The sequence below is a fragment of the Pseudochaenichthys georgianus genome, chromosome 1 (assembly GCF_902827115.2).
Source record: "Pseudochaenichthys georgianus chromosome 1, fPseGeo1.2, whole genome shotgun sequence".
NCBI lineage: Eukaryota > Metazoa > Chordata > Actinopteri > Perciformes > Channichthyidae > Pseudochaenichthys > Pseudochaenichthys georgianus.
The window spans coordinates 33,458,086-33,482,042 of NC_047503.1; the positions used below are offsets into that span (position 1 = coordinate 33,458,086).

A 23,957-nucleotide genomic window follows, 5' to 3' on the forward strand; every position below is an offset into this window, starting at 1 on the left:
TAGTTGTATACAAAAAAACAGTATTGCTTTAGCCTTGTTCTCCACACTGCAGCCCAGTAGGTGGCGGTAATCCTACTTCAAGCCTGTTTGCCATCCACCAATAAAGCCAGCGAAGAAGAAAAGGAAACCTCACATCCGGTGACGCTGAGCGTAGGAATTGCCGAGCGCCAAAGTAAATGTACAGTGTACTCATTTGTTGATTGATTAAACAAACAACTAAGGTAAGTTTACTGTATCTAAAATCAAAACATCAATGTAAACTTATTTAATAGCTATATGTTGCAGTAAAGAAGTGCACTTTTAATGTTGACATAATGTTGGACTGTTTTTACACGTATTTAACTTTCGGTTTCCTGCCTTGAGGAACGCTAACTAGCGTCTTTTAAAAGTAGGAGAATACTAACGTGGTTTAGTGAAACTGAAGCAAAGTGAAAGCTAGTAAAGCAGGTATCGACATGACATTGCTCTCTTTCCAAAATCCTAACAAACCAGTATGTAAACTTTAACAGTTTCGGAGTGAAAGGAAAGTTGTCATTGGACATTGTAGTTCGTTATTGAGGGTTTCCATTTCTTTCTGAAACTTCGTACTTACTATTGCACTGAATTTCAGAGGAAAATATTGGACTTTTTACTGCACGTCATCAAGAGTTTTAGTTACTTTTGAGCCATGATGACTTTATATATGATGCAATGCTATGAAACTACCCAACCAAATACAAAGGGGTTACAATCAGCAGTAAAAAACTACATTAAAAGAATGTATCAGTTTTATTAATCTAAAAACAACAACAAAGTACTCAAAGGAAACATTTTACTGAAATAATTGTACTTTTGATTTGCTATGGTTTTATGAGCTGGGCTTGAATTCATTGTATTGTGAAAAACATTTTAATTCAGTAATTGTAATAATGTATTTAATCAAAGGATCTGAATCCTCCTTCCACCACTGCCTAAAAACTAGACCAACATCTTATGCATAGTATTCATTCTTGATTTAATGAATGCCTTTTCTTTATCCAGTTTTCCGATGTGTACGACTGGAGAAATTATCATCCTCAGTGATGATGACGACGACTGTGAAGACGTATCACCCAATGAACTCTCGGTTTTCATCGTGGAGGTGGAGGATGTGAAGAAAAGTGGTAACAGCTGTTTACTCACCAGCAGTCTGTATGTGAGGGTGTTCATGTTATAAAGAGTTAACTATAGCTGCTCCTCTTCTGTGTTTCAGAGTGTGCTGTACCTCCCACCGCTCTGGATGAAGACCTGGTCATCACCTTCTCCCGCAGCGCTGAGGTCCTTCCTCACGCACGCTACGACTGTCCCATACATCCCTTCACGTGAGTAAATTACCACACACACACACTCTCTTTGGTGGTTTAACGGTAAACAGAAGTCATGGTTCGGTTGGTACCTCGCTTTGAAAGTCACAGTTCGGTTGAGCAGAAAAAAGCATCCAAATGCACAAGGATATCTTTCTTTTGATTTGTGTTCCCATACTTTGTGAATATTGTGCTTCTTCTTCTTTTCTTTTTTTCCCTCTATTCAGTTATTGACACTTCCTCTCTTCTGTACTTTTCAGGGCTACAGATTGTGAGGTCTCTGTTCCTGTTCCCAATAACCACCTCATGTGTGATCAGTGCTTCTGCTACATCTGCGACAAGCTGGCCTCATCGGTATGTGGTGACTTACCGTCTGAAATAGTTAAATATATTCAGAATTACCTTAAATTAAAGGTTTTTTTGCATTTGTTGTTGAAAGAAAAGTGCCTCACAGCTGCATTAATGTTGTCCTGTTTGTGTGTGTGTAGTGTAAGTGGTGGTGTTACAGCGGTTTGTGTCACTGCAACAGCCACAAGAAGAGTGAATTTTGGAACAACCACAGAAACTGTGCGCTGCTGGGAGGACTGAAGACTTTTAACCTCACTTTGTCTGAAGTAGACTCTCACCTCCGAAATGCAGGTAGACGCTCTCACAAACACATCTGGAAATCTCAGTGACATTTGGAAAACCACAGACTTGAATTACATGTAATCTAACTGCCACTGGATGTCTCTTCCTCTTGTCCAGAGACGATGCTGCAGAGCTTCAGACAGGAGCTCTCCACACTGTACCATGTCTTCTTGAAGGGAAGAGTGCTGGAGGAGTGCGGTCCGAGCCAATCACGCAAGAATTGCCGCATCTTTGAGTGAGTGACGTACTAGAGCTGTAATACATATATATATATATCAGGGGTTATTCTGCGTGAAAGTCTGTATGTTTGTACCAACTTTGTCATTCCAACAACCCAAACAACAGTGTAGCATATAAGGGTCACTTAACAGTTTTTCACATAAAGTTCAAGATATTAAACGTCTTTAGGTGTAAGAAAAAAAAAAGAAGCTGTTGTAGAAGGGGGGAAATATACTGGTCATTATTAAACTCAGATTTTCCTACCTAGACTGCCTCGGTAATCAAGGTGAAACACTGAAGGCTATAAAATGTCTGACCCGTACATGAGTGAATGCGATGAGATTACGAGTCGAGTGTCAAGTCAGTGTGTGAGACTCGAGACGCAACCAAAAACCATACCATGAAAAACAATCCAAATTGAGCAAAAGTATGTGGACATCTACATGCAGTGAATACAAAATAGACCAAAGGCTTGGTGTATAGCATGGCTACAAAAACACCATTATGTCACATTAGAGCACTGACATTATCAACAAGTTGTAAATGACTGTATTTTTTGTTGTTTTTTTGCAGTTACACTCCTGTGTACGAGTATGTGTCATCCTTCCTGAACAAAGCAGATCAACAGGACAGCCGAGCTGCTGCCATCATGATGCTAGGAGCCACTGAGGACTTTATTAGACATTTTCAAGTCTCAGGGTACACACACACCATTTAGCATTTCCTGTTCTAGCTTCAATGGTTATTTTCACAACTTTTATGTTTTTTGTGTATTAATTTCCTGCGGGATTATATGATTCTTTACAGGACTTTCCTTTTACAGTCTCCCACTGCTGATGCTGCTAAAGCCAGACTACTGTTATTGCAGCGGTAAACACACACACACACACACACACACACACACACACACACACACACACACACACACACGCTTACATTACATTACATTTAGCTGACGCTTTTATCCAAAGCGACTTACAATAAGTGCGTTCGACCAACAAGATACAAACTTGAAGAAAACAGAATCATACAAGTACATCAGGTTTCATAGAGCCAAAACATTTCAAGTGCTACTCAACTGGCTTTAGATAAGCCAGTCCCTGTATTAGTATATAAGTGCTTTGTTAGTAATTCTATCGCTCGAAGTGGAGTCGAAAGAGATGAGTTTTCAGTTTGCGCCGGAAGGTGTGTAAGCTCTCTGCTGTCCTGATGTCAATGGGGAGCTCATTCCACCATTTTGGAATCAGGATAGCAAACCCACGTGTTTTTGCTGATGGGAACTTGGGTCCCCCTCACAGTGAGGGTGCAGCGAGCTATTTGGCTGATGCAGAGCATAGTGCACGTGCTGGGGTGTACGGTTTAACCATGTCCTGGATGTAGGAAGGGCCAGATCCATTCGCAGCATGGTACGCAAGTACCATTGTCTTGAAGTGGATTCTAGCAGTTACCGGAAGCCAGTGGAGGGAGCGGAGGAACGGCGTGGTGTGGGAACATTTTGGAAGGTTGAAGACCAGACGAGCCGCTGCATTCTGGATGAGCTGCAGAGGTCGGATGGCACATGCAGGTAGACCAGCCAGGAGGGAGTTGCAGTAGTCTAGGCGTGAGGTGACGAAAGCCTGGACCAGAAGTTGCGTCGCTTTCTGGGACAGCTGGGGACGTATCCTCCTGATGTTGTAAAGCGTGTATCTGCAGCAATGGGTTGTAGCAGCGATGTTTGCAGTGAAGGACAGGTTGTTATCTAGGATCACACCCAGATTCCTTGCAGTCTGAGTCGGGGAAACAACAGAGGTGCCGATGTTGATTGTCAGGTCAAGAGTGGGACAATCTTTTCCCGGAAGGAAAAGCAGTTCAGTCTTTTCAAGGTTGAGCTTGAGGTGATGAGCAGACATCCACTGAGAGATGTCAGCTAAACAAGTAGAGATGCGTGCGACGACCTGGGTCTCTGAGCGGGAAAAAGACAGGATTAATTGGGTGTCGTCAGCGTAGCAGTGGTATGAAAAACCATGCGGGCTAATGACGGATCCGAGCGAGTTTGTGTACAGGGAAAAGAAGAGGGGACCAAGAACAGAGCCCTGAGGGACCCCTGTAGTTAATTGACAAGGGTCGGACTCGGACTAGGGATGCCAGCGATTATTCGAATATTCGTTAGTCTCCATAATCGAATATTATTTGTAAAAATCGATTTTTTTTATATATATTTTTTTTATTATTTATGTATTTTTTTTTTTCTGGCTTAGTTTCAACCAAAATATATATAAATATATATATGCTAATAATAGTAATAGTATTAATAATTGTAAATGGCCATTGGTCACACCACCAGTTTGTTTTACTGTAAACTTGGAGGAAGCCTGCGTGCAGAGCAGACTGCTGCTGCAGCACGCTACACACACTAAAGATGAACAAAGCGGCAGCCGGCAGGTAAAAAGAGTTCCTCCTTGTGGAACTACTTCGAACATACAAGTCCAAAGGAAGTTAAATGCAAGCTCTGCGAAAAGACGTTGGTCTATCACAACTCAACCTCAACAATGCGTACGCATTTGAGTGCGAAGCACGCCAAAGAGGTTACAGAGAAAGACGCAGCACAGCTGGCCATTACCAACTTCACTTCAAGGCCACGTCGTTGTGATGACATGCTTGTTTGTTGTTTGTACTGTTAAACATGTTCTAGTAAAGAAAACAACGGAATTGTCTGAGTTTTTTTTTTTTTACTTTTTTTTTTTCTTCCACGGGGGGGGGGGGGTCCGTCGAATAATCGATTATTATTCGCCAGGGCTGCCGAATAATCGATTTTGATCATGGTCAGTTTCTGGCAACCCTAACTCGGACCCTCTCCAAGTTACCCTGTAGGTGCGGTCTTTGAGGTATGAGGTGAGGAGGGAAAGTGCAGAGCCTGAAACTCCAAGTTCTTGGAGAGTGCAAATGAGGATCTGATGGTTCACCGTGTCGAATGCAGCAGACAGGTCCAAAAGGATGATAACAGAGGAGAGGGAGGCTGCTTTAGCCGTGTGCAGTTCCACACACACACATTCACACCGTGTGTTGCATCCTGTCTGTTCATTCATTTGTTTATGAATATCTAACGTCTTCTTCCCTGCATGTGTTGGGGTTTTTCAGGGTCATAATGTCAATGCAGAGACAGATGGTGATGGCTGATTTCCCGATAGGGTTCCGCACCAAACTGCACGATTTTTACAAGCGGCTGTATTTCCCCACTGAGCTGAAGAGTGTGAAGAACAGGTGTGTGTGTGTGTGTGTGTGTGTGTGTGTGTGTGTGTGTGTGTGTGTGTGTGTGTGTGTGTGTGTGTGTGTGTGTGTGTGTGTGTGTGTGTGTGTGTGTGTGTGTGTGTGTGTGTGTGTGTGTGTGTGTGTGTGTGTGTGTGTGTGTGTGTGTTCAAATGTGTCTCTGAGGCAGCAGTTCACAACCGTGTTTGTTGTTTTTGATCCACAAGGTTTCACATTATAACTTTGTGAGTGCGTGTGCTTCAGTCTGAATGTCCGTCCTTGGGATGATGTCCTGCTGGTGTCTGTGCTGAAGGGGCAGAACGTGACGGGTTTCCGCAAAGACAAAGGCAAGAAGGACTTCCTAGTTGAACAGATTTCTGTAGTTCTACTGAGAACAGAACTACTGCAGCGACAGCACAGGTACAAAACACACGCTCACACCCTCTCTCTTTCACAGTATAATTGATTCCACAGTCTTTTGTCCTATGCGCAGCTAAAGCGTAGTGGTTAGCAATCTTCACTTTTCCGCTCCTTTAACATTGACAGTATACAGTATAAGCCATAAAGATATTGCAGGAGAGAAGACGTGGCAACCATCCACGCTTTAGCTGTCCTGCCACACTCTTCAGCTTTTCTTCTACTAATGAAATGAAACCTGTCTGGTATTTCTGTCTACAGATACAAAGAATTGTGCCGCTACCTACGCGTTGTCGAGACGGACAATCCCTTACTGTACGTCTTAAAACTAAACCTGCTTGACTGGAGCAAAACTGTGTTTGAGTATAATTTCATTGTGTATTTAACAAGTAACAAGTGTCTTTTGATGGTCCATACTCCAGGTATGTGAGATTGAACCCTTTGTGTTTCACTTTGAAGAACTTGCTCTTATATCTTTAGTCAATCTTATCTATTCATATTATATTCCACCTATACTGAGTCCAATCTTTAAACCAACTTTAGTTTTGATCATTACTACCAAATATTCATTCATTTGAACAATTTAACCTTTTGCAAATGATTTTACACAATCCCACTGTTGTTTTGAGCAAAACAAAAATAAATAAAATACTTTCTTTATACTAAAGGCTAGGAGATGAAGCGTTTTTGTACTGTCTGGAATACATTACAATTATTTGTATTAGGGCTGCACGATATTGGAGAAAACTGACATTGCGATTTTTTTCCCCCCTGTGATATATATTGCGATATGAAAACATACAGGAATTGAAGAAAAGACTATTTTTTCCCCGCAAACCATCCTTTCTTGAACTTTAATGCTATACAATTGGTATTTTTATACCACTATATTTAACCGGATGAAGGATTTTAGTCATGGACGTCTGGATCTTAAGTTATCAGAGCAACAAGCTGAGCTAGCTCGGTTAGCAGCGCCGAACTGCCCTGGAGAAACACATGAAACTACTTTATTCAGTGTTTTTACCTTTAATCACCGGGTCCGTTTGCTTTGGAGATTTGATTGTGATTGGTGGTTTGCTGTGCATGCAGAGCCTGCATGTCACTCACTCAAGTACCCCTGACATGAGAGCCGCGCAAGTTTTCCTTTTGTAGCAAGCAGCAAAAGCATTGTAACATGACGTGTTTGAGTTAATTTGCCTACTTAATATCGCACGTCCTAAAAAATAAAAATTAAAGAAATCGCACGTCCTACGATGTGAATATCGCGCATTCACATATCGCGATTATCTTCACGACACGGTATATCGTGCAGCCCTAATTTGTATGCATTTTTCTATTTTCTGTGCAGTGTCGGATAACCAATACATTAGACGACAAAAATGTCTTCTCTGCCTACAATTGGTAGAAAATAGCAAATGTACATATTATATTTCACTACTAGTGTAGTGTCCTGATTATCCCCCCAAAACATACATCTTAATAATTGTATCCTTTATTATGTTCTGTGTGCTAAATACTAAGGAATATTTATTGACAGTCTGGGAAATGTCCGACAACATTAATGCATAGATTTCCATTTTATTCAGACGTGACATCAAGTTGTTGACTTGCTGCATTTGTTTTGCTTCTCGGTAGCTTCCACCAGGTGCAGGACCTCATCCCGTTCTTCACGTGCATGATGGGGGACTTGCCGTCCGCTCTGGGCAGTTTGCTCCCCACAGTGAACGCCCCCGCCTCCCGCTTCACGCCACAACTCTTCCTCTTCTATCTTCTCGTCTTTCAAACGGCAACAGCACCAAAGCTGGTGGTCCTTCAGTCATCAGAGCTCTCCTTTGATACAGCGTGGGAGCCCATCAAAGGTCAGATGTAGATAAATTACTTGTATAACAGCTTTTTATTTGAATAAAAAGAAGAGTTTCTCATAAGTCTCCACTCTGCAGATGCTGTGCCGCTGACTTGTGTCACTCTGGTCAGGTTTGCTCTCAGGGTTCATCGATGCTGCCCTGCTGTCTACGCTGATGTAAGTCTGCTGTCACTGCTCAGTTTCACTATGAATCAACACATAAGAACAACAGCTCTTTTAAAACATCACATTATTTGAGTTATTCAGGCTTTTGTAGACATTGAAACAGTTATATGAAGTGAGAATCTGGAGGCAACAGGACTTTGGTATCGGAAGATTGCTGGTTTTGATTTGGAGTCCAAGTGGTATTGACCAAAAAGCTTTGGCTCAATCGTGTTTTTAGAGCCCAAAACAAGTTCTAAGTTGATGCGCTCCAAGTCGCTGAAATAGTGGTGCAGGGATGACGTATTTACCCGTGTGTGTGTGTGTGTGTGTCCAACTTAAGATCCATATTCAAAACTACAGATTCAAAATTGTACAAGTTGAAGCTTTTGTTTGAAGAGGAGGCAGGTACTTGCTTTCAAGCAGAACAGGGGCAAACAAACTTAGAGGGAGTGTTTACGTGTTCGGCGTAATGACGTACAACGCCCTCGACAACTTCTGTAGTCCTTTTCATTTGTTAATAACTATCGTTTTTCAGACACGTAAACTCTTAAAAAATCCCCAGTGGGGTCACTGCTGATGTATTTAATGTTGTCGGACAAAACGTGATCCGTCTTTTACATTTGTGTTAACCGCAGACCTTATTCCCAACTATTTTCCAAAATCCTATGGAGAAATCCTGTTGACTCTGAGACGAGGGAACCGGTAGTGGTTAGGGATGCCAGTGATTATTCGATTATTCGAATATTCGTTACAGTCTCCATAATCGAATATTATTTTTAAAAATCGATTTTATTTATATATTTTTTTATTATTATTTATGTTTTTTTGTTTTTTTATGGCTTAGTTTCAACCAAAATATAGACTAATGCTAATAATAGTAATAGTATTAATAATTGTAAATGGCCATTGGTCACACCACCAGTTTGTTTTACTGTAAACTTGGAGGAAGCCTGCGGGGGGGGGGGGTCGAATAATCGATTATTATTCGCCAGGGCTGCCGAATAATCGATTTTGATCATGGTCAGTTTCTGGCAACCCGAGTAGTGGTAAAATGCTGACTCACGTCCGGGTTTTAGGACGCGTCACTGCACCACTCTGTAGAGCATGTGCACAGACTGCAGTGCTTTTAAAAGGGAAAAAGTGTATTGACCTAAAGTTCTCTAATGTGTGTGAATTTGCAGTAGAAATACATGTATGACGAGCCCAGCGTGTTGCAATGTGTGATTGTACTTCTGATATCTTTCTGATCCAGCCTCAGTGTTGGGCCAGTTTAATCAATGTCGCTAACACGCCCAAAGCTCTGCAAGGACCGAGCCCAAAGTTTCTTCTCGTAAGTGTTTCTTATTTATATACAGCTCTGGTTTGAAATGGTTAAACAATTCTCAATCTTTAATTTTTTTGGAGTAATTCAGTATTTGTTCTCTGTCATGTCTGGACTTCAGGAAGCGATGGGTTTTGTGAGCTCAACCCTTCAGGACGAGTACGGGTCAAACATACAGATCCCACGATTCTTTATGGAGGTTCGTACATAAGATCACAAATACACTCGAACCAATGGATGTTACACGTGGCTAATATACTTTTAATATATCTTTACCAAATGTTTCTCTTTTATGTGCAAAGGCTCAATTAGTGTTTGTTTAAGCTTCAAAATGTCTTGTTGGGATATTTCGTGATTAGAATTAATGATGGTTTAAACTGAATTAATTGACTTAAGTTTAGGACTATTCATTACAGCCCTACTTAATATATGTGTGTTTGTGTTTACAGGAGTACCCGGATCAGGCCCTGTTGCTGTTGGTAACGGGAGCTTTGTGTTTGAGAATCCTCGATGCTCCTCTGAATCCGGCCTTCCCGGTGCTCAACGCGTTTAAGGTAATCTCCTGTTCCTGTTGAGAGATAAACAGTTTGATGACTCTCACAGCGTCCATGTTCCTCAACACCATGAATCTGAGTGATGTTTCCGTGTCTCAGGAGAACGTGTGGGCTCTCAGCTGGCTGAGGGGCACTTTGTCCTCCAGCCCCGAACGCTTCAACTCCTTCCTGCTGGCGTTCTCCGAGGAGACGGAAAACTTGACAGGTGTGCGGGCATCTTTTTAGTCCTTCCTTGTTATAAATTCATCACTAAAGCCACAATGTCCTGATTATCTGGAGGTTGAAAAGGGGGCAGGAGTATCAGTTATTAATCCATGATTTTGGTTACTTTTTTAAACTAAATAAACTTTCCACATAGTTTACAGCAAAACACTGAAAATTATTGTTTTCCAAGTAAAACGCCTACATTATACCTTTCACTGTAGTGTCAATAGCTGTATAATATTTAATAAAAAGAATGTATTTATACTTTGGTGTCACCTAGTGGCAGTAATTAAGAATTGCAGCAACACCAGTGTTCCCTCTGTATTCTTTCAATGAAACAGAGTTGATGTGTCTGCTTAAAGAAAAAAACTAACTTCTAAGAAAGACGGCTGAACCATGCCACGTCTTTTTTATAAAAAAACAATTCCAATTATCAAAGAGCTGAGGTTATTATCAGCATAGTGATCTTTTTATCCAGTCAGCAGGGCTTTGCATCACACTGATGAGACACGCTCATCGAAGCATTACTACACAGAGCCACTAGTGGGGGAAGCTGTTCACTGTTTCTGTGCACGAAGAAACCAAACTGCCTTCAGGTGCCACAGAAAAGCAGGTGCTTCTGTTTCTGTCAGATGGGGATACTTTATTACCCCTTCTTCCTGCCGCTGCCCACTCAGTCGTTTCAAGTGAGGACCAGTGAGCACCCTTTGAGTCAGGGAACTATTCTATTTTCCTCTTATTAAAAAAAAACAAGTATTAAAAGGCTTTGGATCTGATCGGTTGCCTCCTTCACATGTGGTGAGGCTTCACGTGGTGTATCATATTGTTGTGATGCTTCACGTGGTGTATCATGTTGTTGTGATGCTGATGTAACCATGTAGGCGGTCCAGTGGACCTCAAACTAGCTAGGTGAAGGCTCTGTGTTCGCTGTAGTCCCTCTACTCTCATCAGCTGTTCCTTCCTCCGGCTCTTTTGGTGGTGTGGTGTGTAGTGTACAGTAAAGTTGAGTCGACTCCCTGTTTTGTTGGTCTGCTATACAAGCAGGTTTTTGCAAATTTAAAAATAAGTTTGTGTATTAAAAAGGTTTTCATTTTTTGTGTGCATTTTTGACAAGTTAGACCGCCTCATTAAAACAGCCACTCCTTTTATTTTCACATATGACCCCTTTACCACGGTTAGTTTCATATAATGACACATTGCGCTTTTATGTATATGTATTCTTCTCTTTTGAAGTGGAAGAGCTCTTAACAAAGTAACAATGCTTTAAACAAAGGTCATAGCAGAGTAACCATTAAAAGATCTGTAAAATTTTAGTGAGATTGAAATCTTCTATGCACCTGGACTGATGTGCTCTCTGGGGGACCTTCTTCAGTTTTAATATCGACCTTGAAATAAAATAGTCTGAGTGGATATGACATAATGGTATTTATTCCCCCCCCCAGGCTTATCCTCCCATCACTGGTTCCATTTGCGCATAGATCAACCAGACTGTAAGTGTTACCAGAAGTACTTGATGTAAAGCCTCCTTCCTACAGCTGATGAATGTCGGAATAACCCGTTTGTATCCCTCTGGTTTTTGCAGCCTGATTCCTCGCTGATGTTTCTGTCTAACACAAACTCCCGGTGCCTGGCCCTCGGCACAGTGGAGAGGGAGGAGCCACAGGAAAATGTGTCTGAAGTTTTATACAGACGCTACAATGTACCTGCCGAAGAGACTCTTAACAGATCCTCAGTGTTATTCAGCATTAATACGACTTTAAAGACACTTTATGTTGACTACTTGGGATCACAGTTCCGTTTGCTAAATGGTTTTGAATTGAATTCTGCACTAAAGGATTTTTTTCTTTCAAGTGAGTGATGCTTATTTTTATGACTTTGTGGAACTACTCATATATATTCACTTTTGTTACAAATGCCCCAAAGAGGTCATTATGTTGGAAAATAAAAGGAAAATGACTGTTTTTAAGGTGTTTTTATTGCTTGATATTGAATCCCAATGTAAAATATACAATGTTTATCTTCAGAGTAAATGCACACAACCTTAAATCGGCTCATATTTGCAACAGTAAAATAACACAAATAAAAGTACAGAGTTTAAAGGGGCATTTCGTATTTAATGAAGTGGGGTTTTATGAGGCACTTGTCCAGAGTCAGTATCTAACCTACAGTAGTTGGCGATCTGCAGTTAAGAGAGCACAAGCACACGAGCAAAGCAATGTTCTGATCTCGAGGACAGCCTAAAAACATGTATTAGCCACCTAAAAAAATTACTCAAGACACTTTAAGGGTAGGCTATATTAAGGATATTATCATTGCAATACCTTCACATCACCCTTTTTCTGTAAGTAGCTGAAGATGTTATCGATGTTCTCTTCAAAACCACCATTGACAAAAACAGTAATTTTAGGAGTTGCTGGTCTATTCTGCCTTGGTGCGTTTGTGTGACTTTGGTATTGTAAAGGGTCAGTTCTGATTCAACTAAGTGACAGCGACACAAAACAACGAACTGATTGATGCAGAATAAACCAGCAACTTTAGTTTCTTTGTCAATTGACTGGTGATCTTGAAGACGGCATACATTACAGCTTTAGTTCCTGCTAGGAAAAGGATAATAGGTTTTGCTGCTGCCTCTAGCTGGTACACCGATCTGTTTCTCCAGTCTGGGATGTGCCACCACTGACTGCATATGTTTCTCGTGCATACCCACTCCAAACAATCTGAAATGTCCCTTTAAATCACACATTGTTTAAATGCGGCTCAATTCTCTTAATTTAAAAGAGTTCACATGTCATTCAGTAAGAAGCCTTCAGTTTAAAAACGCACTCCAATACAAGTTGATACTTCATGTGTGGAGGCTGCCAGCATCAGTAAAGGTCTTCGGTGCCAGAGGGGCACTGGTGCATTTGTGTCCAGTAACCTAAAGATACATGACCAACACCATCATGGAGTAAACATCATGCATACACACAAACTTTCATCACTGCAGATAAAAACATAAAAGCCTGATTCTTCGGTGTCAGACAACACCACTTAGATTAGATGAATCAGCGCACTGCTGTCGGTATTATTATAGACTATCTTCATGACTAGTCTTTTATTTCTGTCCTTCATTTGTTTATGCTGTATGTATTCTTATGCAAGTGCATTGAATTGTAAGAGAATCTTAAAACCGGTGGTCCACGTCCTGCGTGGCGCTGTTTGATGAGGTCACACAGGAAGTTCATCACTTTCAAATCATTCTCACTGGTGCACAATCCCCGCATCAACAGGAAGTCCTTTTCCTCTGCGCCATCGTTCCCTCCAGCTTTGTGTGGACGTAGTAACGCAGGATTAAAGGTGCACAGCAGCGCCTGGTTGGCCAGTGCAGTCAGGCAGCTCTCCAGGTGCAGCAGGTAGGTGATTCCTTGGCTGATGCCAGAGTGAGGGTCAGCCAGTCGACCAATCAGAGAGCCGGAGTACGACGGACATTGCAGCGTCCTCTGGTCCAGGTCCAACAGTGCCAAGTAACGACTGTAGCGAGTCAGAGAGTGAAGGATGCTGGCCAGAGAGCTGGAGGAGGATCTGGTTAAAGAGAGAAGAAGAGTATGTCACTTTTATACGTTTTTAATTGTTTTCATTTTCACATTGAAACATCACATATTCTTTTGCATTATGCATGAAACATATACATCCACCAATCCATTTTTAAATCATACCCAAAGTCAAGATCAAACGTTAAAAACATCAACAATCAACATCTCCATTTGACTGCATATGAGCAAATTAACAATAATGGTATTATGGTGCTTTGAGCTTTTGTATTACAGTAAACATTAACGAAGATTAAACCTGATTAGCTTTGTTATGCAAACAAGAGGCTCAGACTAAAAGGTATTAGCAAAAGCTTTTTTGTGGCACAAATATTACAGGCTTTAACAAACTGGCATTTAATGGATGGCTTTTTAAGTGTGACGTAAATCTGGTATTCTGTAGGTACGCTAATGTATGGACCGTTTACAAAAGGTCTGATCAAATGAAAGAAAGCACCAGGAAAAGACTACAGGGCATCTCAGCATAAACATTAACTAAGTGAGGAAAGGGCTAAGACACAAAACAAATGGTAATATAATAATGTCATATATCAACATCTAACAATTGTTGTACCTGTGTATTCCTATCAGTCTCCAGGTGAGCAGGTCAGTCAGCTGCAGCGCTGCGGTCAGAGACGCCTTCACAGCGCTCCCATCAGGACCGGGAGCCGGCAGGAAGAGACTCAGAGCGTCCACCAGCTTCCTGACCAAACTCTCGTCGCCTCCGATGACGACCAGCGGCCGGCCGCTCAGGAGACAAAACAAGGCATGCTGGGAGAAGGAGTTCTGTTTGAGGAACCTGAGGGCTCTCAGTCCGGCCTTCCTCCTCCTCCTCCTCCTCCTCCTCCGATGGGAGCGGGAGCTGCTGTGGACGTTCTGAGTTGGAGACGGCGGTTCGGTGGAGCCGGTGATGCTGGTGCAGTCGGACGCCTCGTCCACGCTCAGCAGCCGGAGGGGAGAGCAGGGCGGAGACCAGCGGTCGACCTCTGCCAGAGCTACAGCAGGGGCGAAGTTCACATGAAGGTCAAGCACCGACCGCACCGTCCGATGGACTACAGACAAGCGAGGCTTCGACTCCACCGTTACTTCATCTAAAAAAGAACAGTTTATTTCATGTTAATGCCTATTTCTGGTTTATTAAACTCTGTCGTATTTTCATAGTTTTGTTTAACTATTGTGTGCTGTCTGTTTATTTCTCCGTCCACAGCTAATCTTTTATACTGCTGGACTACTTCATAATAACGTTTATTCTCAATTTGAACTGGAGCAGATTATTTCCATATCGATATATTTTGATCCAGTTTAAATCAAGCAGAATAAAATAGAGGAGGTTTTGACAAACTTATGTTTTTAATATTAGCCAAATAATTGTTATTGTATACTTAAATGGTGCTTGAAGTATAAATATTGTAGCAGATGTTTTACCTGGCATTGGTTTGGACGTCTTCTCAGGACCGTTGACTTCATGGACATGATTGCTCGTCAAACATTCAACGACCTTCTCCTCTTTCATTATAACCTCACCACTAACAGTTTTTCGCTTTGAGGTCTCTTCTCCGTCAACACGACCGTCGTATTCCTGAGCCTGCTCCTCGTTTTCATCCTCAGAAACTGAAGTACTTGCTTTGAATGTCTTCCTCTTCTTGAGGACATCGCCAGATTCACACTCTGCCAGTATGTCCTCCTCTTTCTCAAAGCCGTTAGTAAGAGCTTGTTGATCCGACTCTTCCTCGGTGATGGCGGTGAGGTCGTCAGGAAAGATGGACTCGGTGGTGCTCAGAACCTCGATGCTGTCCTCACTGTTGGCTCGTCTGGCGTACACTCTGCCGCGCCTGATGCCTGAATCTACTGCGGCTCGCCTGTAAGAGGAGTCCGTCATCCCGACTGAGGTTTCTGTTGAAGAGAGGGAACCGTGTCACAGGGGCCAAATACTGCAATATGCATTCCTTCTAAAGTACACACATCAACCTAGTAAAGAAAAGATATTCACTGTAAGCAATCAGTACCTCTGCTGTCAGAGCCATGCTGGGTCTGATAAGACTTCTCCGTCCCGAGCACTTCGATGCTGTCGCTGCTGCTCACACTCCCCGTCATCTCCATGGCAACGCTGGGGTCAGGGGTCATTGTCCTGTCATCTCCTGCCTCCATTTTGATGGGGATCTCCTCCACGCAGGAGCAGAACGACTCCATGCTCATTGGTTCGGATTGAAAGGCCTCGACGCCGCTCTTATTCCCCGTCGCCCTCTGCAGCTCGGCCTCAGCGCTCTCTCGCTCCTCCTCAGATCCCTCCTCTGGCCTCCATAGCTCAAACAGGAAGTTGGTGAGCGTGAGCCTCCTGGACAACGACTGTATGGTGCTTGTCGTCCGCAGCACACTCCTGTCGCCACGTAGACGGCGCTCTGTGTCAGCGAGCTGCTCCTTCATCAGAGACAGGAAGTAGGAGTTGCAAAGCTCCTGGAGAGGCTTCAGACGGCGCTCAGACCTGCAGGAGGAGGAGGAGGAGAAGGAGAAGGAGGGACCGGGCTCAGGAGGCAGTAACGCTGTTGGATCAGTGAGGGAGTCGGCTGGGTCGTAAGGCAGGAAGTCAGGATGTTTCAGCTTCCTGTTTGGGTAGGAAGTGACCTGGCGCAGGAGCTCTCGATGATTTAGGATTGAATGCTCTACAGCTTCAATCTCATCTGCTTTCTCTCCCTGCTTTGCGTTTACCTTCCTTGGAGGAGGATCAGTCTCCTGATGCAGGGTCAACCGTGTGTACCTGAAACCGTCAGAAAGAGTTGATTTATTCAGCAGCCTTGGAGAGTAACTTAAAACTGGAGTGCAGGGCTTTTACATATGCATGAACGTCTGTAGCATTCAAGCCCTTGCCAAAGGAGTTCACACAATGGGACTCATTCTATCGCCGCCAGGGAAAAGCTCTTTATATTTCACAGAATACCAAAGTTGTGGTGTCCAAAAAATGTTTCTGGAGTAGAAAAAGAAACTGCATTTTGAGGAAAGATTGTTCAAACTAGATGAACTGCAGCCCGGCTATAACTTTCTGCCAACTAGTCAAGTTGTCTGTTTCTCCAAAATTGCATCATTTGACTTTGTTTAATTTTCATAATTACCATCTAACCATGGCCAAAAACATGTTTTGTAAAGGTGAGAGTGAACTTTGACCATCCTTGAGTCCAAATTTGATGAAATTCCCTGAAGGCCCTAAACTTTGTGTTCTCAATGATTTTTGTTCCCCAGCTAAACCTCCTATTATGTCAAACCTTAAAATAAAAGGTTTTATTTTCTCAAAAATGTATATTTCCCAGGGGCAATATGTTGAGATGAAAGCATACTAATGTTATGTTGATTTTAGATGTCGCCTATGATATCTCCACACAGACCGAAGGGGAATTGTTTTGTTTGTTCTTCCTACATTCATTTGCAATTCCAACTGTGAAGACAGCCCTTCTCAATCTCTTACAATGTTGGTTTGTATCAGGACTAACACTCTGGGCTGTGTGAAACTTGAAGTGTATCAGGTGATGTATTGGCCAATATGGAAATATGTTTCCGTCTCTAAAGATGTATATTAATATTTCATCGAAGTAAATACTAATCTTACTCAAGCTCTTGTAATTTTCTGTGCAGCTCCATGGAGAACGCCTGTCTGTTCCCCGTCTTGAGGCTGTCGGAGGCCTGAGAGAAGCCTGTCGACAGCTCAGATAAGTTCTCCATCAGCTTCCTCTGGTCGGAACAAATGTACGCCACGCAGAAAGGACGCACCATGCCCCGAGCCTCAAGGTCATACAGGGTCATGTGGTGCACATAGGCAAATGCATCGTCCGCCGAATCCCCAAGAATCACTTTGGAGTCCTCGCTGAAGTTGAGGCGGGGGCCAGGGGATGCAGGAGGGGTGTGGCCCGGGCCGGACGCCTGGTAGTCCACAGACATGATACGCACAGAGAAGTGGTTCAGGTCGAACAATCCGATGACCCTGGGGTCGTCCGGTATCGTCAGCACAGGTTTGGGTCCAACCTGTGAACACACAGCAGAGGTTTGAAGAGCTGCAGTACAACATACAATAGATATTTACCTGGAGTCACAATTACAATTATTTTTGAATATCACTGAAGACTTCACTTACCACTGAGATACATTAAAAGGTCTGATGTTGTTCTAAAAATAACAGTTATTTGACTACAAAAGTGAATCGCCCACTACATTTATGGGGGTTATTCCCTATCTTTATTCAAGAGCGTGGTATTTAAATTTGAGAGCATACTTTATGTATTTATTTCCCTCAAACCCTGTCCTCGCACTCAAATAGTGCCTGCTTGCACTTAGATTTGCTCTGCTTCTGCTCAAACTGTACGCTTGCACTCAGATATATTGCCTTTTTCAGATTTGTTCTGCTCTCAGATTTATTCTGTGCGCGCTCGAAACTTTTGTGCAACAATCCTGTCAAAATCCCTCAACCAATAGGAGGCCAGGTGTCCTTGCGGGTGCGTTCGCTTTACTTATTACAGCGTCCCGTAAGGGCGGTTACACTTTGGTTTATAAACTCCCGCCCTTCACGGCTTTATAACATAGCATGTCCTGCACTTGTTTGATTGTTGTGTAGCCCATAAATATGTATCAGAATGTGTTTATATTTGGTTTTGATAATCCAAATCTGCAAAGTAACATAAACTGACAGAAAATTGTTGACGAGTACAAAGTCCAATATTTGACTCCAAAATGAAGTGGAGTAAAAGTATAAGGTAGCATAGAGAGGAAATACTCAAGTATAGTAAAAATCAGTCGCGAGCCGTGACTTTTATACCTAGGTCCTCTGACCCCCCCTTCCCTCGAAAGAAAATAAGAGATATTACGTCACAGCGTATACTTCAGCGGAATATCAAAACAGCGGTCCGGGGTGCAAAACGCATCAATGACAGGGACCCTCTACCACACAAAACAACATCATTTATATAAACACCTATCATGACAGGGCACCCACAGCCAAGTAACAATTACAAATGAATGAAGTCGGCACGGTGTTCCGGATTAAATTGTTTCCCGATCAACTTGTTTCTCAATCAACTCGTTTCCGTGGGGTGCGTGGCTTTCGATTGAAATAGACATTTCGATCGCTTTCTTCTGTCGTTTACATACATCTTTTGGTATATTTGGCTTCTTAGGAACACGTTGATGTACATCCAGTACCAGTGTGTGAGGTTGTGATTACGATGGCGATATCCGGACGCGAACAGCGAGGACTACAACAAGACAAACGAGTTGCTCGAATAAATCATTTAAACCAGCTATTGTTTCCAGACTTATTACGGAATATCGTTGTTAATGTCCAAGTCCATCTGTGTACCTTCAGACAGCCTCCAAGTGAAGCACACAGTGTTTACTCACAGTTTGAAAGCAGCGTGGAGAAGTCTTCATCTGTGTTAAACTGTGATCCTCCCAGGGAACTGGGACCCGCCCAGGTTAAATTGTGTTACGATGTCTGTGGCTATCTACCAGCGATCATGTTTAATATGAAAGACTACCCACACATGTATCCCTTATCAAAACGGTATTGTGCAGCACTCATCCAGATAAGATGTGACTGTTACCTCGTTTTTCAAAGATAGCAGCAGAAATGTCATTGGGGATATTTAGACTTTAAAATGCTGCTTGGTCGTGAATGTTGGTGTCGGCAAACAATATTACGAATCCTCTATTCAAACATAATATTCAATGTGCATCGACATGAAAATAACAAAAAAGTTCATGCTGGACTCAAACCGGAGTCCCAACAGTAAAAATCAATCATACCCTGCCCGTTATGAGTGCGCCACGAATCATCACGTCCTAACAGATCACCACAGCTCATTTTGTTACATTAACATTGCCAACAACTTCTAGAAAAATGCAACCCGACATCATATTGATAATAATATGATACAAATGTAAGACTGACAACAATAATAGTTAGTAAAGGATTTATTGATGTGAATGTTTTGAACAGTGAATACTTATTGTAAATCGCTTTGGATAAAAGCGTCAGCTAAATGCAATGTAATGTAATGTGATGTAACAGGCATCAACACAGCGACTTGATTTATTGTTCTCTGGTGATCTGTTGGGACGTGTTGAATGGAGAAGTCTTCATCTGTGTTAAACCGATCCTCCCAGGGAACTGGGACCCGCCCAGGTTAAAATGTGACCCGCCTAGATTAAACTGTTACGATTTCTGTGTTCACTGTTCAAAACATTCACGTCAATAAATCCTTTACAAACTATTATTGTTGTCAGTCTTACATTTGTTTCATATATTATTATCAATATGATGTTGGGTTGCATTTTTCTAGAAGTTGTTGACAATCTTCTTGTAACAAAATGATCTGTTAGACGCCCCCGCTCCTGGTAGACGCTAAACTGCCTGGTTTCCGTTTAGCAGGTCGCCGGTGAAGGCTGTGTTCCCGCACCCGCTCCCGGTTACGCTGCATCTGGCACTCGCCTCTAGCTCAGCCAGTGAAGGCAGTGTTCTCGCCCCCGCTCTTGGTAAACTGCCTTATTTACTAATCCAGCTAGGTGAAGGCAGTGATCTCGCTCCCGCTCCCTCTGCCGGTAACGTGGGTGTAATTACATCCCTATTTCTGTTGGGGGAGTAGCGGCGCGGCTCTACTCTTTCTGTTAAGCAGGTAGCTGGTGAAGGCTGTGTTCCCGCACCCGCTCCCGGTTACGCTGCATCTGGCATTCGTCTCTAACTCAACCAGTGAAGGTAGTGTTCTCGCCCCCGCTCCTGGTAGACGCGGAACTGCCCTGTTTTTCCGTTAAGCAGGTAGCGGGTGAAGGCTGTGTTCCCGCACCCGCTCCCGGTTATGCTGCATCTGGCATTCGTCTCTAACTCAGCCGGCAGTGTTCTCGCCCCCGCTCCTGGTAGACGCTGAACTGCCGTGTTTATTAATCCAGCCAGGTGAAGGCAGTGCTCTCGCTCCCGCTCCCTCTGCCGGTAACGTGGGTGTAATTACATCCCTCTTACTGTTCGGCGAGTAGCAGCAACGCTCTACTCTTTCCATTAAGCAGGTAACTGGTGAAGGCTGTGTTCCCGTACCCGCTCCCGGCTACGCTGCATCTGGCTACCTACAGAATGGTTCATTCATGTAGCGCCTGTATGGCTTCTCTTGAGCCCGAGGACGGCCACGACCGCTGCCCCTCCTGCCTCGGCCGCTTCTGGCGGTCAGTGGGGACGAAATTCGAGCATCTGAGGGAGGTTCTCACGGTAAACGCTAGGGATGCACGATATTGGTTTTTTGAAACCGATACCGATAACTTCCTGCTTCTCAAGACCGATACCGATAACCGATAATAAAAATAAAAATTACGCCACTAATTATTTTAATGCAATTAACGCATGTGTATTTTTTTTCCTCGGCCGCCCCGTAGCTTCAGAGCGCAAGCTGATGCTGACAGCCCCGCTCCTGCCGCCCGCTTGTGGCAGACCACACTTCCACGCTCACCGGCAGGCACCGACTGGCCATTTGGAGGACCGGGAGGGTGTGTGTACGTGTGGTCCGAGCGAGCAAGAGAGAGACCTTACGTGCATTGTTGTTGTTAGCATCTGGTGCTAGCTAGCTGCGCTAACACACACACACACACACACACACACTGTATTGTATTATTGTCTTCGTACGCTTTTAACACACCATCGTAGCGATGGCGATGTTTCAGGTGACTGATCAGGTTCGAAGTATTAGGGAGCGCTGGATTTGTGAAGAACTCCCCTCTTCCTAAACCACTAACACCACAGTACTGGCAAAACGGGAGGAGCTGAGTGAAAAACAAGCGCCCCTCATCCCAATCCACCCACACCGCAGTATTTTTTTCTTTTTTTTTACCCAAAAAATATATTGTATATTATCGGGCCTATTAATACTGTTATCGGTTTATCGGGATGACGTCATAATTCCTAATATCGGACCGATAATTATCGGTAAGCATCCCTAGTAAACGCCTGCATGAGCTGTAGCTGCATGCCTCGGGTGCTCAGAGTGACAGAATCACTGAGGTGGAACGTCTGGCAGCAGCCAACAGACACCTCTCCTTGTCACGTCCTCCTCCAGATCAATTCGGCCGTTCCCGGCGACTTGAGGGAGCGATGGCTATGTGTGCTCCCCCCAATAGAAGGACTAGAAACAGGCTGTCCTCTAAAGTGGATCGGCTAGCTGCCAATAGGGGCATGATGAAGTCGCCTCTTGGCGCAGCGTACCAGTCGAGCCAGGGGAGCTGTTTAGATCAGCTGCCCTGGAGGCACTGGAGCGTGCCGCCCAAGCTAGGCAGACCAGGCAGCAGCACTCGGGTCCTCGCAGACCTGTGCCCACTCCCAGCAGGCCCAGGGGCCGCTCTAGCAGCCGCACTCAGCCCCCGGATTACAGGGGTGGTCTGCAGAGGTCTTAGCGGCCCACTCAACCGCCTCCCAATGACTTTCGTGCCCCATGTCGGGGAACAGACATGGGGACAGGTTCGTTTTCCACAGACCTTATTTCGAGCTATTTTCCACCGTTGCTTTCTGTCGAGGAAATCCGAGCGCAGCTTACTTCCGGGTTTTAGGACGTGTCACTGCACCCCTTGCATAGACCTCACAGTGGGCGGAACTTGTCATAAAGTCCGCGAAAATAAAGCCCGCCCATTTAGAGGGAAGATATGATTGGTCAATTGTACTGTCATTTGACATTACTCTCTCGTTGAGTTACTATAGCTGGCCCTCTGTGAATGTACAGAGAACAGAAACTGAACAGGCAGATTCGAAGGATTTATTTCTTTGGAAATATTATTTTAAATACAATTAAATCAAGTTATTTTGGTAAAATTAATGAAAAATGTAACAACAAAAAAATATATTTAATGTAATTTTTTTAATGTTTTCAAATATTATTTTTTAGAATATCTTAGGCCCTCACAGAGGGCCCTGACGGCTCGCCACTGGTAAAAATACATCAAAAGTATTTGCTACTTACTAACTGAAATGTATTTTATCCTTATTGTATTCTAATTGTACCTATTTATTTCTGTTTTATTCAGTTCTGGTATTAAGTGATCTTTTAATCACAGTACTCTGGTTATACCTGGGAAGGGGGAGATAGATTAGTATTTTAAAATGTGTTTGGTTTGAGAAGCACTTTGAATATAAAAGGTGTTATAAGTTTAACTTAATTTGATGTAGAAGTATAGCACTTTATTAAATTTACTTATTTACATTTCAACACAGAAAACAAAGGTCAAAGTGAAAGTATGTGTCTTGTTTATTGAACCCTTTCTCACCCAGTATGACAGCTTATTATCCAAACACAAACACACACCTGTTCTGAGAATTCAGCCACCAGTATGAAGTCTCGGTTGAACTGGGCGGTGGAGCTCCAGGGGTTTGGTGGAGGCAACAGGGGGACAGAGAGCTCATCGGGCAGACCCTGCTCCTCCTCTCCCTCCCCGAACCCCTCGGTGCCGGTGAAGGCCAGCAGGTCCGGAGACCCGATCATCGTCACAGCGGGCCGGGTCCCATGGGACGGGCCGGACTTCCGTCGGTGAGTCAGCTGTTCACACGGGACTCCAAAACAACAGCCCGGGGGGTTGAAGACTTGTTACGCAGTTGTCTACAACCACGATGGAAATGAACGGAATAAAAACTTAAAGGAGTTTTATTTCCGCATTAACAACTGTCACGTAAACAAGTTGCGTTTTCAGGAACGGCTGTGGAGAGAAAACTTAACGGAGAAGCGAAACTCCCTGCGGGCGGCAGTCACACGGTTAGATATACTCAGTACCGGGATTCGTGTTCCTGTTTCTCGTAATAAGTGTGCGTACTTTCCGCCTGAAACTACTTGTGGCTCGGTGACCGCCATAAAACCGAAAATCCTTCACCCATATTGAGCCATGTGACAGACGCCGGGCGGGTACCGCTCACTGCTGTTGCGAAAGCGGTGCTTCATGGAAAACCGGGCTGGACCTCAATGACTTCCGGTCACCGGTGTCAAAAATAAAACACTCTAAATAAAAACACCCGCTGGAAATACATTCACTTTCAGATATACCAGGACCGGCCCTAACATGGATTTGGTGTGGGTGCAGAGGATGGGTACTAGGCTACTCAGATCTTGTACCACTTGAGTAAAAAGTACCAGTGTAGGAATACTCTGTTAAAAAACCTTCATTCAAAATGTTACTCAAATAATAGTAGAAGAGTATAAGCATCACAATATACTTAAAGTATAGTAGGCTACTCATTATGAAAATGTGTCCATTTCAGAATAATATATAACATGTTTTGATTATAATTATTGATGCATTAATGTGTTTATCAAAGCTGGTAAGGTGCATGCTGCAGGTGAGCTTGAATGTTACTCCATGTGATATAAAGTCTTATTCAAGTGTCTATATTTCACATCATTGTTCCTAATCTGAGTAACTAAATAAATGTAGTGGAGTAAAGTACACGATTTACCTCTGAATTTAGTGGAGTAGAAGTACAAAGTAGTAAAA

The 23,957-nt window shown here is 43.3% G+C and overlaps 2 protein-coding genes across 2 annotated transcripts; one reads left to right on the forward strand and one right to left on the reverse strand.

Annotated features, from left to right (window-relative positions):
- The first annotated feature begins 123 nt into the window (after positions 1-123).
- Positions 124-11,861, forward strand: LOC117447676 (uncharacterized). The gene is made up of 19 exons (XM_034084497.1): positions 124-221; positions 1,021-1,142; positions 1,232-1,340; positions 1,583-1,676; positions 1,811-1,961; positions 2,070-2,187; positions 2,745-2,870; positions 2,979-3,041; positions 5,289-5,411; positions 5,661-5,816; positions 6,075-6,128; positions 7,449-7,672; positions 7,754-7,833; positions 9,074-9,151; positions 9,264-9,341; positions 9,592-9,696; positions 9,796-9,901; positions 11,343-11,390; positions 11,483-11,861. The coding sequence occupies exons 2-19, from the start codon at positions 1,028-1,030 to the stop codon at positions 11,485-11,487; spliced, it is 1,833 nt and encodes a 610-aa protein (XP_033940388.1). The 5' UTR covers positions 124-221; positions 1,021-1,027; the 3' UTR covers positions 11,488-11,861.
- On the reverse strand, positions 11,858-23,705 carry smcr8b (Smith-Magenis syndrome chromosome region, candidate 8b). Its single transcript, XM_034084486.2, has 6 exons — positions 22,781-23,705; positions 17,068-17,480; positions 15,476-16,224; positions 14,895-15,362; positions 14,044-14,560; positions 11,858-13,461 (listed from the first exon to the last, which is right to left on the reverse strand). Exons 1-6 carry the CDS (start codon positions 22,955-22,957, stop codon positions 13,008-13,010), a joined length of 2,778 nt encoding a protein of 925 aa, XP_033940377.1. The 5' UTR covers positions 22,958-23,705; the 3' UTR covers positions 11,858-13,007.
- Between the last annotated feature and the right edge of the window lie 252 nt (positions 23,706-23,957).